The sequence below is a fragment of the Sinohyriopsis cumingii genome, chromosome 12 (assembly GCF_028554795.1).
Source record: "Sinohyriopsis cumingii isolate HCF-2022 chromosome 12, ASM2855479v2, whole genome shotgun sequence".
NCBI classification, from domain to species: domain Eukaryota; kingdom Metazoa; phylum Mollusca; class Bivalvia; order Unionida; family Unionidae; genus Sinohyriopsis; species Sinohyriopsis cumingii.
Window position 1 is genome coordinate 4,116,546 of NC_142972.1, and position 15,320 is coordinate 4,131,865.

The window sequence follows — 15,320 nt, forward strand, 5'->3', positions numbered from 1 at the left end:
CACAAGTGTTTTAGTGGTATCAGCTGAAAGATATTTGCGAATGGAGCTGATGCGTTTCAGCTCACGATACACAGCCTTGCATATGTTCCTGACATGTTGGTGCAATGTGGGTACTGTCGAGAGTAACACCTAGGTTTCATACTGGCTGTGAATTTAATGTTGGTATTGCTGATATTTATTATCTGAGGTAAAGGTTGTGAATGAGAAAGTCTTTGTGTTGTGATCAGAATGGCTTCAGTTTTATCATCATTCATCTGCAGCTTGTTACATGTCATCCATGATTTCACATCAGAAATGCACCTCTCTACACCTTGGATAGTAGCATCAACTTCAGTTGGGTGGCTGGATTGGTATATTTGGGTGTTATCAGCGAAACACTGGTGAGACACTTGATAATGATCTATGACACTTGAGAGCGGCTGAGTGTACATAATGAATAGGAAAGGTCCACTAACAGACCCTTGTGGGACACCAGAACATAGGTCAACTGGGTTGGAGTGTATTCCATTTGCAGACACAATTTGTGTCCTGTTGACCAAGTAGGACTTGAACCACAGTATGGCTGCATCATAAGTGCCAAATACATGCTGGAGACGGTGAAGTAATATGTCATGGTCTATTGTGTCAAATGCTACATACAAATCAAGGAGGGTGAGGACTGTAATATTTAGGTGGGTTGGTTAACTGACTGTTTGAGGTTGAAAACATGAATGGAAACTTTGAGTTTTTATGTGCATGGGTTTCCAGGACAGTCAAAGTGAAAGTGAAATCTCCAGGAATAATCAGGTTGCCACCTATCGAATTTCCATACTCAAGGAGATTCGGAAACTGCTCCAAAAAGAGATTCAGTCAGCTTTCTTTATTTCTACTAGGAGGAGGGCGGTAGAGGCAGAAAAATAGACTGACCTTTGTCCCAATCTGCGTGTAGTTTGGACTAGTTCAAACGATGTGTGGTAAAAACTGAAAGTTGTGATGTTGTTATTACGTTTGATCATGGAGTTCTTTGCGATGACAGCAATTCCACCTGCGCGAGAGTGGCGGGGGAATGATTTGATAGAATGACCGGTAAGTATTAGATCCGCGCACTTTGGCTCATCTCCTGATGTTTTTTGCCATGTTTCTGTCAGGAAAAAGATGTATGTATTCTGATCCTTGATAAAATTAACTATTTATGTGCCCTTGTCCGGTGGTCCCACTGATTGGGCATTTAATAATGCCATACGCAGTGGTGTCACTATGATATTTGACACAAATGCATAATCACTGGAGACAACTAATTCATGGTCGAGGAGGTATTTATGGTATTGCTTAATAAGTTTTCTCCGTGAGACTTTATTACACAGAAGACAACTACTCCTGAAATAATAATCATTTTATGTTACGAGTCTATCCTCTTAAAATATGTAACGGAAAATGGTAAAGACAGCAAGCTTTGTAAAATTTAAAAAAATAATTTATTTCCCTAGAATACAAAGTGAAAAGAATGAGAATAAAAGAACTTACGGTATTGCTAATTAAATCCAAAGATAATCCAAAAATTAAAGACACAAGTCCTAGTAATAAAAAGTCCTGAAGAAAAACTCCAAATCCTGAAAAGATCCTAGATTGAAGGCGATGATGTGTCTGTCATGGCCTACGAAGTACTGATGTGTCAACAGTCTCTTGTTGAACCACATCAATATTATTCCAGATTTTAATTTAGTATAAATTCCAATGAATGTCTTTACCCAATAATTTTCTCAGAGCACTTTTGTTCTTCCAGAAAAAATGATCCACTGAATTCAATAATTTGAAGAAAATACAATTCAGCCCAAACTGATCACAACATAATACAACTTAGAGTACTAGATGTTAAAGCACGACTGGTAAAATCATCACAGTCACAAGATAATATAGTTCTCTGCTTGACCCCAGGTCACAATTAGCATTTCCTAAAAACAGCCGATACCCAATGGAAAATAACGTTCTAGAATGATCTAATGAGCCTTGTTTACGTACAACTCAGTAGCCTATACAATTCACTTGGGTATCTCCTAAACCCAAATCAACATGTTTACCTGAATAATAATTCGGCTAAAAAGCTCATACACATAGATAATAATGAAACTATTATTAACTGCTTACATAAATGAAATTTTAAAAAATTTAATAAAAAGTCAATCAGGTCAAGCAGAAATGAACTCAATGCTGGACAAGGTAAGGTCCAGCAAACAATGTTACAGTACAATAACATGTAATGAAATATAAAACAAATTAAAACTAACAGACAAACAATTAAATTAAATATACACAACATTTTATAATTTTATTTTAAGGCACAGCTTCAACAGCATGAAAGTAACGAGTACACACTTATTAAGTAATTGTTGCTAGTGGTTTGTTTTGTTTTACTGTCAGTTCGGTTTATGAAATTAGCATGTCTGAAAGCTACTAACCTATTATTCAATGCAGGCGTAGGGTACCCCAACTTAAATGACAAAAATCCAACGAAGTGTCCAGTTCTATTTAAAGTAACGGAAATACATTTCATTTGATTCTGATTGGACTCGGTGATGTTACGTTATAATGTCAACTGTTCTTAAATTTAAAAAAAAAAAAAAATATCTTTCCCATCCATTACCTCCAACTGTCTTTTCGGTCAGATTTATACAAGTTATATTGTAAATTCCATTAACAATTGTTACGTTCGATACAAAGTTATACTATTTAATTTGTGAATACTGTGCTTTCTTGTGAACAACGTTAAGATTTTACACCTGAAGTGAAGAGTTGTTGTTGTTGTTGAGCTTAACGCCATTTTTCAGCACAATATAGGCTATGTATGGCGGCCAGTATAATGGTGGAGGAAGAACCCGGGAAAACCCAGGGACGAACTACCGACCCACGAGAAGCTACTGGCAAACTTTCTCACATACCCACATTGGCCGAATCCTAGACTCGAACTCACGCAGAAAGAGGTGAGATGGCAGTGATCCGAAACGGAGCGCTTTAGACCACTCGGCCACTCGGGGCCCCTGAAGTAAAGAGATTGTTCACCTCATTTCACAAGAGGAAAAGCTATTAAGGGGTACATGCTATTCAGTCTATGACATCTAATGCTGAAATAATGAAAAACAGACTAAGAGTTAGAAATAAGATTAGTACTGAAACTGATCCCAACAATGTAAGTATCGCAATATCAGAAAAAACCACGTATGATCAGAACAGCTGGAAAGCATGTATCACAGGAACAATTGGTTGTTGTTGTTGTTGTAGGAATTAACGTCATTTTTCAGCACACGATAGGCTATACATGGCGGCCAGTATTAATGGTGGAGGAAGAACCCGGGAAATCCCCGGAAAGAACCACCGACCCGCGAGAAGTTACTGGCAAGTTTTCTCACATGTCCAGATTGGCCGAATTCGAGACTCGAGCCTACGCAGACAGAGGTGAGATGGCAGTGATCCGTAACGGAGAGCGCTTTAGACCACTCGGCCACTCGGGGCCCCGGAACAATTGATAAGCATGTATGATACGAACATTTCGTAGGCATGTATTGCAAGAACAGTTGGAAAGTGTTAAAAATAACAAAGAGCAATTATTTGGACAGCTATCACAGTCTGAGGGAGATTGCAATATACAACATTGAAAATTCAGTTCATAAATTAGAGACAAAATTACCATTAGATGGAACAACTATCGAAATATAAGTGTATTACAATAGTTACCATATCCACTGCAACATGTAAGCCAAGATCAACTGTTGCTCTGCCTATAGAAAATTTTATGAAATGTTTAGTCGGGATGGTGGATGTGGTGTTCCTTCATGATGGGACACATGATTCGTTTGTTGGCAAAATTAAATATATTTAGTAAAAACATGTCTACATCATTGTCTGAAATTACCTGTAGTGTGGTAAGCTAGCATTCGAAAATAGCTGCACCAGTTGGCTATTTCCTAGTTAGATATGATCTTTCACTTACCTTGGCATTAATTTGTTTCTTAATTTCATTTTTGTCAGAGGTGTACACACGAGATCGATTAGGGTAATAAATTCAAAAACTATTTCAAACTTTAAACATAGCAGTTCTTGTAACCATAAGTATTATTTTAAATGAGTGTTGATTTCATAATACATTCTTTTTGTACGTTTATAAATAGTCATGTACGGTTTGAGCGTCTGAGTATCGAATCATGTTATATAGGTTCCTTACAATATGTCTATCACCATTTTAATCCCTCTGTTTTAACTGGTAGCTTGTCAAATTATATCCTCGTGTTAGACTGGTCTAATGAATTGGAAAAGTTAAATTGAACTTTCTTAAGTTTCTCGATATATTTATTTAATACTGTAGTCGAGATATTTCATATTTCGATATGGTCCAGAGAACGTTTAATATTTAATGTTTAATTTGTTCACATCCAACACAATTTGAATGGTGTCGAGTCTTACTGCTTGTACAAGCAAGCATGGTAGAAGCGGCTCGCCATTTCAAAACCATATAACTAAAAATTGCATTCATTTAGCGTGAAATTTTATTTGTTACACCTATCTGGTTAGCACTTTGCGATATTCACCTTGTAGGAATCTTTACCTGCTAAATTTGCGAACCCGAGAAAGCCTCAATGGAAGAACAAGGTCAATGTGATGTAAGCAACATGGCGGCTACCGTTGGAAGTCTGGCAGGAAAGGTGGCACTTATTACAGGTATTTTGTTGGTTATTGCAGGAAAACTTTTTGTGAAGTATTTATTTAAGTACACTTAATGTTATCTTCAACTTAACAGTGCGATGTCATCACGTATTTACTTTGTAACTTTAAACTTTAAGAGCAGAAAGCACTACTAAAGCGGTGTAAATGTTTTTTTTATACATTCATGATATTTTGTCCCACTTTATTGTGTTATAAGATGTAATTAGGCAACCAGTCAGCAACTTATTACGTCAGTTAAACCTTTTTAACAATCATTCCTGCTTAGGGGGCAGGGTCCAGTTTTTATATAAAAATTTAATGCCGCAATCAGCGACCTAGTATAAAAAATCATAAAAAATCAAATACACAAGTGAGGTCAAAAAGGTCCATATTTTTAGATACCTATATTAAAACAAAGCATAAGAATATATTCACTTGACCAGAGAAGTCAATGGCAGTTCACAGCAGAAGAGTTTATGCACCCCAACCCCTATTTTATACATGGATTTTTCACATCCAAATGCCATTTTTGACAGCGTGTGGTGCTCACAGTGCAAATGCAAGCCCTTTCCCTGGATGAAAATTTTGAAAAACATTGTCTACTAAATAGTTTGATGCAATTCAGAATAGTTGTCATCCAAGCCGTTTTTGAGATACTCTAGTTGCTTTGAACCCACATGTCTACTGCTATGGGAGGCTAGCTCTTCTTCCTAGCCAACTATTGGTATTTCACAATCAACATACTGCAAAACAACTATGGAAGGTGTACATGCCTGACATCAATTTCAAGAACAACACAAGCCCAAAACACCTAGTTCTCAAATATATCCATATCTATAAATACTAAACAATAATAGCTGAAAAAGTCACATCATAGCCTTAAGTTAAGAAATTTGCCAGGGGCCAATTTATGAAACTGGACCCTGCCACCTTATTTGTGGACTCCCCACAATCTCATACTAGCAAATAGGTTGGAATTTTAGGGATATATTTAACATTTTTCCAACGCAGAATGATTCAGACCATGGCTGATTGGGCCCAAATTCCAGGCTGATTTGGACTATGTGAAATATGAAAAGAAAAACAACGGAAATTGACATATACCTGATTTATTTTAGTAGTTGTTACTGTTTTCGCAAGCACAGTTAAAGAATCAAAACGGTTGATATTCAGCTCTTAAATTTTCATTAGATATTACCAAATGTAAGGCCTAAATCAGAACCAAATATATATGAGCTATCACATATAGAATTTTTTTTAAAAAAAAGCCAACACCCCCCCAAAAAAACTAATTTTTTAAAATAAGTTTCTAATGTTTTCACTAAAGAAAATATAAGTTAACTTTTCATAAATTAGGCCAGGTTCAACACTGTCAAACAGCAATGCATATGAATTGACCCAGTGTATTTATTAATATAGTTTAAAGTACATATGAAATCCAATAAAATGTTTATATATATATATATATATATATATATATATATATATATATATATATATATATATATATAACAACACTTCCATGTAACCAATGTGATAACAAAGTTATTTCAAGTCATCATTATATTTTGTGTTCTAGAATTGTATTTAAATTCAGTAAATTGGCAAATCATATCAAAAGAGCTTTAATTATAGCAGCATTGGTCAAATGGGTTTTGCCAATCCAACGTCAGATAATTCCACTATTAGTGTTTGCAGATAAATTAATAAGTTAATTCGGGATACGATGATCAAACAAAGTAATGAACAAATAGTGATAATGTAGGTTAAGGTATCCAAGATTAAACTCAAGAGATACCAATGTAGAAAGATGATGAAGCTCCAGGAATGATTGGTGGAACTGTGGTAGTCCTGCTCAGAGAAATGGACTTCCTACAAGTGATACACTGGAGAGATATGCTAGCATTTATGGATCATATTGGTTTCTACATTGCTATATTATACAAATAAAATTATTTACAATAATAATGCATATTTTTTTCTTTGCTTGTAACATATCCATTTGTGGCAGTAATATGCGTACATTTCAATAATACATTATAAATTCAGTGAAAGAAAATCACTTGTTATGCTCATTGTTTTTGTATATAGGATTCATTTAATGTAAAGAAATATTCCACATGAGTCATTTGTTTTCAAGACGTTAAATTACTCAGGCCACAGTATCAATGAGAAAAAGTAACCAAAATATTAGCATAATGGGACCAATATGTATATTTAAAAAAACAAAGTAACAGCATTTATTCTAATTTTTCTGTGTTAGTAATTTACAGAACATTTAGTGATACATTATGATTTCAGAGAAAAAAAATTGATATACGGTGCTTTAAACAAAGATGATTAAAATATATTCCATCTTACAATGTTCACAGAATTAAGAGAATATAGACATATGATATTGATATTTGATATTGCATGGAAGTAAATCATAGATTGTACAGGACCCCCTCACTTCATGCTTCAGTATACAAGTTTTATTTAGTTGTCTATCAATATTTTTTATTTTTTTTTACTTTCTTGCTTTTTCAGTTTTTAAAGCTAGTGGAATTTGTAATTTTTCTGTATGAATGAACTTGTTATTATGCTTCATGGAGTTGTTGTTGTTGTTGTAGGGTTTAACGCCATTTTTCAGCACACGATAGGCTATACATGGCGGCCAGTATTAATGATGGAGGAAGAACCCAGGAAATCCCTGGTAAGAACCACCGACCCTCGAGAAGCTACTGGCAAGCTTTCTCACATACCCACATTGGCTGAATCCGAGACTCGAACCCACTCAGACAGAGGTGAGATGGCAGTGATCTGTAACGGAGAGCGCTTTAGACCATTCGGCCACTCGCTTCATGGAGTTAAAAGAGGGATTGAAAATGCTTTTGGTACAGATGTAATTGAAGACATGGCAGTTTAAATTTCTCTCAAGCTTGATGTTCTAAATTGGATTGTAATTATTCATACACAGATGTAATTATATTTTATTTGCAGTATTGGAAGAGGTAAAAACATGGAACACACATACAAATCGAACCCCCCATAAGAAGAATTGTCATTATTGTTACAAATACACTTATGTACCGCGATTTGGATGTAAATTTACTAAGTTTGTATTTTACTCAATAGTTTGGAGCTAATTACATTTAAAAAAATGTAATTGGGCATTTTGGCAATGGTACAACAATACAAAACAGTCATAATCACCAAGTCATTAGCCATGCCTTATAGAATCTCATGTGTCAGTTACAAAATTTCTACAAAAAAATAATTTGAATTGAAGATTATTTTACAGATCTAATAGTATTTACAACTTTACATATTTTGAAGCTTTTGTTTTCAAATTGACTTGCATATGGCATGTTTGCAATACCTTCAAGAGAAGTATTTTTTTTATTTCCATGAGTGAAGTATTTATAACAAGGTACCAGCTAGTAAATTCAGGTTATGTAACAAGCACAACAACCTTATTTACAGTGAGAGTATGTCATTCTCTTTCCTGTAAAGACCTTAGTCCCACATGCTTACATTTCACCAATATAACGTAAGTCTGGTCTTAAATTAAGTCAGGAATCCAGTAATCTGATTTTATCTAAAAATTTAAGTCTAACATAAAATTGACCAATAAATTGTCTTAAGACTTATAGCTTGTGAAATTGGGACATGCATGGACAGTTTCAACAATCTAGTATTGCATGTATTTAAAGTTGTTACAACCTTCTCTTTTAACAAGTAATAGTATCAGCACTGGGGGAATCCTTTACACTTTTCAGTATCGCTAATGCTTCCTTTTTTAATGTAATAGGAACAAAAATGAATTAATTGTTAAAATTCCATTTTGGAATTAATGTTACAACTCAAATATCCTTCTATTGATCTACATGTACATTCATAGATACTGTAAATACAAGCATAAATATATTTTTTGTTTTCTTCAAAATGTAGGTGCTAGTTCAGGTATAGGTGCTGCAACAGCTGTGCTGTTTTCCAAGCTGGGAGCCTCTCTTGCTCTCACTGGTCGAATGGAGGAAAACTTGAAAAAGGTTGGCGACCAGTGCCAAAAGGAAGGAAACACAAAGGTATCTTGTATAGCTGGTTGTATGTACGACAAGGACAAAATAGATGAACTAATATTCAAGTATGGAGTTTACAGAATAGAGCCTACAAAAAGGAGAGCAAGAGGGGTACTGCTAGTGAAAGACAGGAACACATTTATTAACAACAGGGACACTTATTAAAGATGGTGATACTTTATTAAAGACACAGACTTTGTTTAAAGACAGGAATACTTTTGTTAAAGACTGAGGTACTTTGTTTAAAGACAGGAATACTTTTATTAAAGACTGAGATACTTTGTTTAAAGACAGGAATACTTTTATTAAAGACTGAGATACTTTGTTTAAAGACAGGAATACTTTTATTAAAGACTGAGATACTTTGTTTAAAGACAGGAATACTTTTATTAAAGACTGAGATACTTTGTTTAAAGACAGGAATACTTTTATTAAAGACTGAGATACTTTGTTTAAAGACAGGAATACTTTTATTAAAGACTGAGGTACTTTGTTTAAAGACAGGAATACTTTTATTAAAGACTGAGATACTTTGTTTAAAGACAGGAATACTTTTATTAAAGACTGAGATACTTTGTTTAAAGACAGGAATACTTTTATTAAAGACTGAGATACTTTGTTTAAAGACAGGAATACTTTTATTAAAGACTGAGATACTTTGTTTAAAGACAGGAATACTTTTATTAAAGACTGAGATACTTTGTTTAAAGACAGGAATACTTTTATTAAAGACTGAGGTACTTTGTTTAAAGACAGGAATACTTTTATTAAAGACTGAGATACTTTGTTTAAAGACAGGAATACTTTTATTAAAGACTGAGATACTTTGTTTAAAGACAGGAATACTTTTATTAAAGACTGAGATACTTTGTTTAAAGACAGGGACAGTTTTATTAAAGGTGCAGACTTTGTTTAAGACTGATATACTTTTATTAAAGACAGATACTTTGTTTAAAAGAAACAGATACTTTTATTAAAGACATTCTTTGTTGAAAGACAGGGATGCTTTTATTAAAGACAGAGATAATTTGTTTAAAAGAGACACTTTTATTAATGACAGGGACACTTTTATTAAAGACTGATACTTTGTTTAAAGACAGATATACTTTGCTTAAAGACAGATACTGTGTTTAAAGACAGGGACAGTTTTATTAAAGATGGAGACTATGTTTTAAGACAGTGATACTTTTTTTAAAGACATATATTGTTTAAAGACAGGGACACTTTTATTGAGGATAGAGATACTTTGTTTAAAGACAGATACTTCATTTAAAGACAGGGACACTTTTATTGAAGACAGAGATGCTTTGTTTAAAGACAGGGACACTTTTATTAAAGACTGACACTTAAGACAGGGTTCTTTTTATTGAAGAGAGGGACACACGTTGTAGATATGGATACTTTTGCTTAAGATATGGACACTTTTACTAAAGACAGGGATGTTTTTGTTAAAGATGATCACACTTATGTGTGTGTGATTAGGATTTTTAACATAGCTTTAAAAAGTTTGCGGTCATATCACTATGATGTCTGCAGTGTGGCAGTTTATAGTGATGTCCAGCACTGGTGCATCAAGCTGCAGACATGTAGCATAATGTCCCACCCAGTCACATTATCCTGACACCAGGCCGACCAGCCCTAACACTAACCTCTTAATGCTGAGGGCCAAGCGAGGCAGCTGTTAGTACCATTTGTGTAAGTCTTTGTTATGACTTGGTCGGGGATCGAACCCACAACCTCCTGTTTACTAGACAGACGCTCTAACCACTAGGCCACCATAGGGGTATATGATCAGACTCAACGTAATAAATGGACTTGGCACTAATGATTGAATGGAGATCTTGTCTTGAAGAAATAGACAAAACTTCATCCCTGTATTACATTCACTTAACAGAGAAATAAGTGGAATAAAGAGAAAAGAATATACTTTTAAGGAGGTTTTCAGTTCTCCAAGAGAACAAGATGGAAAAGTTCTAGAATGGCAGAGCTGAGGGGCTAGAGAAGCTGTAGGGACAGTGTGGAAGTACTAATCTATTGCTACTAAGCTAGGGTGCGCTTGGTGTAGCAAAAGGTTGAAATAAAACTTTTGCCGATGATTGGATCATTTATGCAGTTTTTGGGGCATGAAAAAATTGAATTGTTCTCCGCTAGCCATAACTTGTGTAATAATGAAAATGATAAATTTTTCTCTTGTCCAAAAAATGAATATCTTTGTTGTGTAATGATGCACCCTGCATGTTTGGTGCAGTACAGTACAAGGTGGTTTAGGTAAACTAGGTTGCATTATGTACTTGCTTGCAAATACAAATTATTGGTTGCAGCTCTTTTATTTGCTTTCAGTATGTTCATGTAGGTATACTGCTATTAATGATGCACATTTCCAATTAAGTTAGCTCTGTTTGCAAGAGCGATATCCACTTTTTTATGCAGGCATCATTAAGTTAAAATAATTGTGATAGTAAACAAAATCTATGGTCTTCAGTCCTGAAAATTGTATAGCCTTTGCATTGGAAAGGAAATAGAGTTGAATAATGTTGTATGTATTGAAAATTACTTATGCCCACTCTGCATACCAATTCTTTGCTAGAAAATGCTTAGATAAGGTGACAGAGGGTCATGAATGTGGTGATTAATCAGAGAAATAAAAATATTAAGATTTGGTTTTCTGCGATTCTCAGTTCCTTTCTGCAGAGTACAAAGATAATCTGGGAAGGAAAGAGGAAATTGTTGTACTTGGTGTCTGAAAATGTTATGTGCTATTCAAAATAATTACAAACTTTGAAAGTATGGTGTCTGGGAAATAAAATGGTCTGGATAATTTGCCCAAAGATGGTAAGTAATTACTTGGATTAATGATGGTAAGTAATTATTTGGATTAATGATGGTAAGCAATTATTTGGATTAATTATGGTAAGTAATTATTTGGATTAATGATGGTAAGTAATTATTTGGATTATTGATGGTAAGAAATTATTTTTGAATTAATGATGGTAAGTAATTATTTGGATTAATGATGGTAAGTAATTATTTGGATTAATGATGGCAAGTAATTATTTGGATTAATGATGGTAACTGAGGTTTGCTTTATATTTGTGTTCATAGTTATAATCTTTTCTAGAGTAATTAGACCTAGGTATTGGTTGGCAGTTCACATACAAGTATACAAATGTTTTGTAAAAATATTTGAAATTAAATGAAGAAAAAAATTCAGTTTTGAGTCAGATCCAATTGGCTGAAAAAGCTATGACTTTCTGTGAATTTGTGATGCCATGATTTATGTATGATTTGTAATACCAGGAATTTTATTTTATTCCCCAACAGTTGCTATATATTGCCAATATCTAATTCTGTGTTGCATATAAATTACTGTAATTCAACATAAAATTACAGTTCTTTTTAAATAAAATATGCTGTAATTTGACACATGAAAAGCACTTTAATTTGATGTAAAAATTACTGTACATTGCTGTAAATAAATCTGTAATTTGAAACATTTTCAGGATAAAGTATTGTAAAGAAAATATGAGAAATTTAAATCATAACTCATACATTTAACTTTACTTATTTCAGCCCTTGCTGATCACAGGAGATTTGGTGAAAGAGGAAGATACCAAAAGAATCCTGGAATCTACTGTCAAACATTTTGGCAGACTGAACATTCTGGTATGCAGTTCATCTAGGAACCCTCTTTAATGATATTATATAATTTTATTTATGTGTAGATGATAAAGTATTACAAAAAGGGAGATTTTAATTGACTAACAGAAAACATCACTGGAAATTCAATTAAATATGCATAGAGAAGGGCCATTCGCTCTTCATACTTACCTTGTACATGCACAGAGAAGGGCCGTTCACTATTCAAACTTACCTTGTACATGCATAGAGAAGGGCCATTCACTCTTCAAACTTACCTTGTGTATGCATAGAGAAGGGCCATTCACTCTTCATACTTACCTTGTATATGTATAGAGAAGGGCCATTCACTCTTCATACTTACCTTGTATATGCATAGAGAAGGGCCATTCACTCTTCATACTTACCTTGTATATGCATAGAGAAGGGCCATTCACTCTTCATACTGACCTTGTACATGCATAGAGAAGGGCCATTCACTCTTCAAACTTACCTTGTGTATGCATAGAGAAGGGCCATTCACTCTTCATACTTACCTTGTACATGCATAGAGAAGGGCCATTCACTCTTCATACATTCCTTGTACATGCATAGAGAAGGGCCATTCACTCTTCATACTTACCTTGTATATGCATAGAGAAGGGCCATTCACTCTTCATACATTCCTTGTACATGCATAGAGAAGGGCCATTCACTCTTCATACATTCCTTGTACATGCATAGAGAAGGGCCATTCACTCTTCATACATTCCTTGTACATGCATAGAGAAGGGCCATTCACTCTTCATACTTACCTTGTACATGCATAGAGAAGGGCCATTCACTCTTCATACATTCCTTGTACATGCATAGAGAAGGGCCATTCACTCTTCATACATTCCTTGTACATGCATAGAGAAGGGCCATTCACTCTTCATACTTACCTTGTACATGCATAGAGAAGGGCCATTCACTCTTCATACATTCCTTGTACATGCATAGAGAAGGGCCATTCACTCTTCATACTTACCTTGTACATGCATAGAGAAGGGCCATTCACTTTTCATACTTACCTTGTACATGCATAGAGAAGGGCCATTCACTCTTCATACACACCTTGTACATGCATAGAGAAGGGCCATTCCTCTTCATACATACCTTGTACATGCATAGAGAAGGGCCATTCACTCTTCATACATTCCTTGCACATGCATAGAGAAGGGCCATTCACTCTTCATACATACCTTGTACATGCATAGCTTTATTGATACAACATTTTTACCACACATCCTGCTTCTTGTAGAAACTAATTGATGCCATAGAATGTCTGATTGGAAACAGAGGCATAATCAGATTAATTACATATGGAAATTCCCTGTAATGAAATCAGTGAAAGATTGAATCAAAGTTGATGAGTCAAAATGAAAAAGTGTGATTAACTGAATTAATTTTCTCACTGTGTGTATCAATTTAACACAACTCTTTCAGCTGGATTTTGCAAAGCATTCAATGTTCCTTTTGCCTTAAACCAGGCATTATTACAAAATTTGATAGATTTCTTACCTCCTGATGTTTCAAATACATTGCTAGGATGTCTTGAATGATATTAACTGGAACTGTATAAATCCACTTGCCTGCAGTCTGGGACAAACCCAAATTCAGCTGAGGCAAGGCAAATTTTGCAAGATGCTTACCAACAGGCATGTCCAAAGAGAGAGAGAGAGTGAGGTATTATTCAGTTTGCAGTGCTTTCCACCCAGAAAGTTCTACACATTGCCAACATGCCACACTGCTTTCCACCCAGCAAGTTCTATACGTTGCCAACATGCCATACTGTGCATATTTAAACTATATATATAACACATGCTTCTGTTACTTAAATGTCAGCAATTTCTCCCTTTATCTCATGAAGCACATGTCTTTAATTTTCTTGCACAGATGTGAAAATGTGACTTCTTACTATTTGAAGCAGGTTTCAGTCGACAAGCAATAAATATTTTTTTCTTCAACTTGTTATCAATTATTTTATTCATAATATTTGTATGTATATAAGGGATTTGCCAACTTTCAAGTCCAAACATGGCCTCAGCAATGGGTGAGTAGGCTCCTCCCTAATCAGTAAGCTGGGTAATAAACTGTAGTTCTGAACTAAATATTTGCATAAGAATACTTTTGGGAAAATTTTTAAATCAGAATTTGGTATTCAAATATTCATGAAATTAATTGATATATGAATGTGTCCACTTTTAATGTACTTCACTAATTAATAAACTTTGAGATAGACCCCACAATATGTGGAGTCGCTTAACAAACATACTGTATACATATACACTTGTCATGCAGAGATGGTGACCTGACAGCATCCATTGACATGAAGTTCTAGTTAAACACACATTTTTTGAATGCAGGCTCAGAAAAGTAGACCCAATCAAGCCAAGCTTTCATGAAACTTCTCATGCTTGATTAGATTTGAATCAGTGATCATTTGAAAATAACAACATAAATACTAAGAATGCTCTAGTTTTCAGAACAGTCTTCTATGACTTTGATGGTCATAAAATTATATGTAGATGAGTGTGTCTCAAACTTAGTTGTAAAAATGGAGAGTCAGGGCATAAATTAATTATGCAGATACAGATAAAAATTGGCAGCTTCTATGGGAATGAATGGGTCCAAATTTGAAGATCCAAAATCCTTTTTAAGATCTTTTCTCTTCCAAACAGTACAGTAGCTGTCTTCTGAATTCAGTGTAGTTGCCATGTTAATAGTACTCTATTTTTACATTCTTGAAAAATCATTGAATTTTGAAAATGTTGGTTTTTATGTTTGAAAAGTCCTTGAAGTTGCTGAAAAACTCCATGAATTTCCCCCCAAATTCCACGAATCCCCCCAACTCCATGAATTCCCCACTGAAACTCCATGAATTTTTCCCAAAAACTCCTTGAATTTTCAGAGATAACATGGCATACT

At 34.5% G+C, this 15,320-nt stretch overlaps 1 protein-coding gene across 1 annotated transcript in view; it reads left to right on the plus strand.

Moving 5' to 3' along the window:
- The window catches only part of LOC149785931 (uncharacterized), a 66,441-nt gene that overhangs the window by 5,484 nt on the left and 45,637 nt on the right, over positions 1-15,320 (plus strand). Inside the window, exons 2-4 of the mRNA XM_089976167.1 lie at positions 4,567-4,689; positions 8,608-8,741; positions 12,306-12,398. Of these exons, the coding sequence (XP_089832293.1) occupies positions 4,608-4,689; positions 8,608-8,741; positions 12,306-12,398 (309 nt within the window). The 5' untranslated portion in view covers positions 4,567-4,607. The remainder of the gene's footprint in view (positions 1-4,566; positions 4,690-8,607; positions 8,742-12,305; positions 12,399-15,320) is intronic.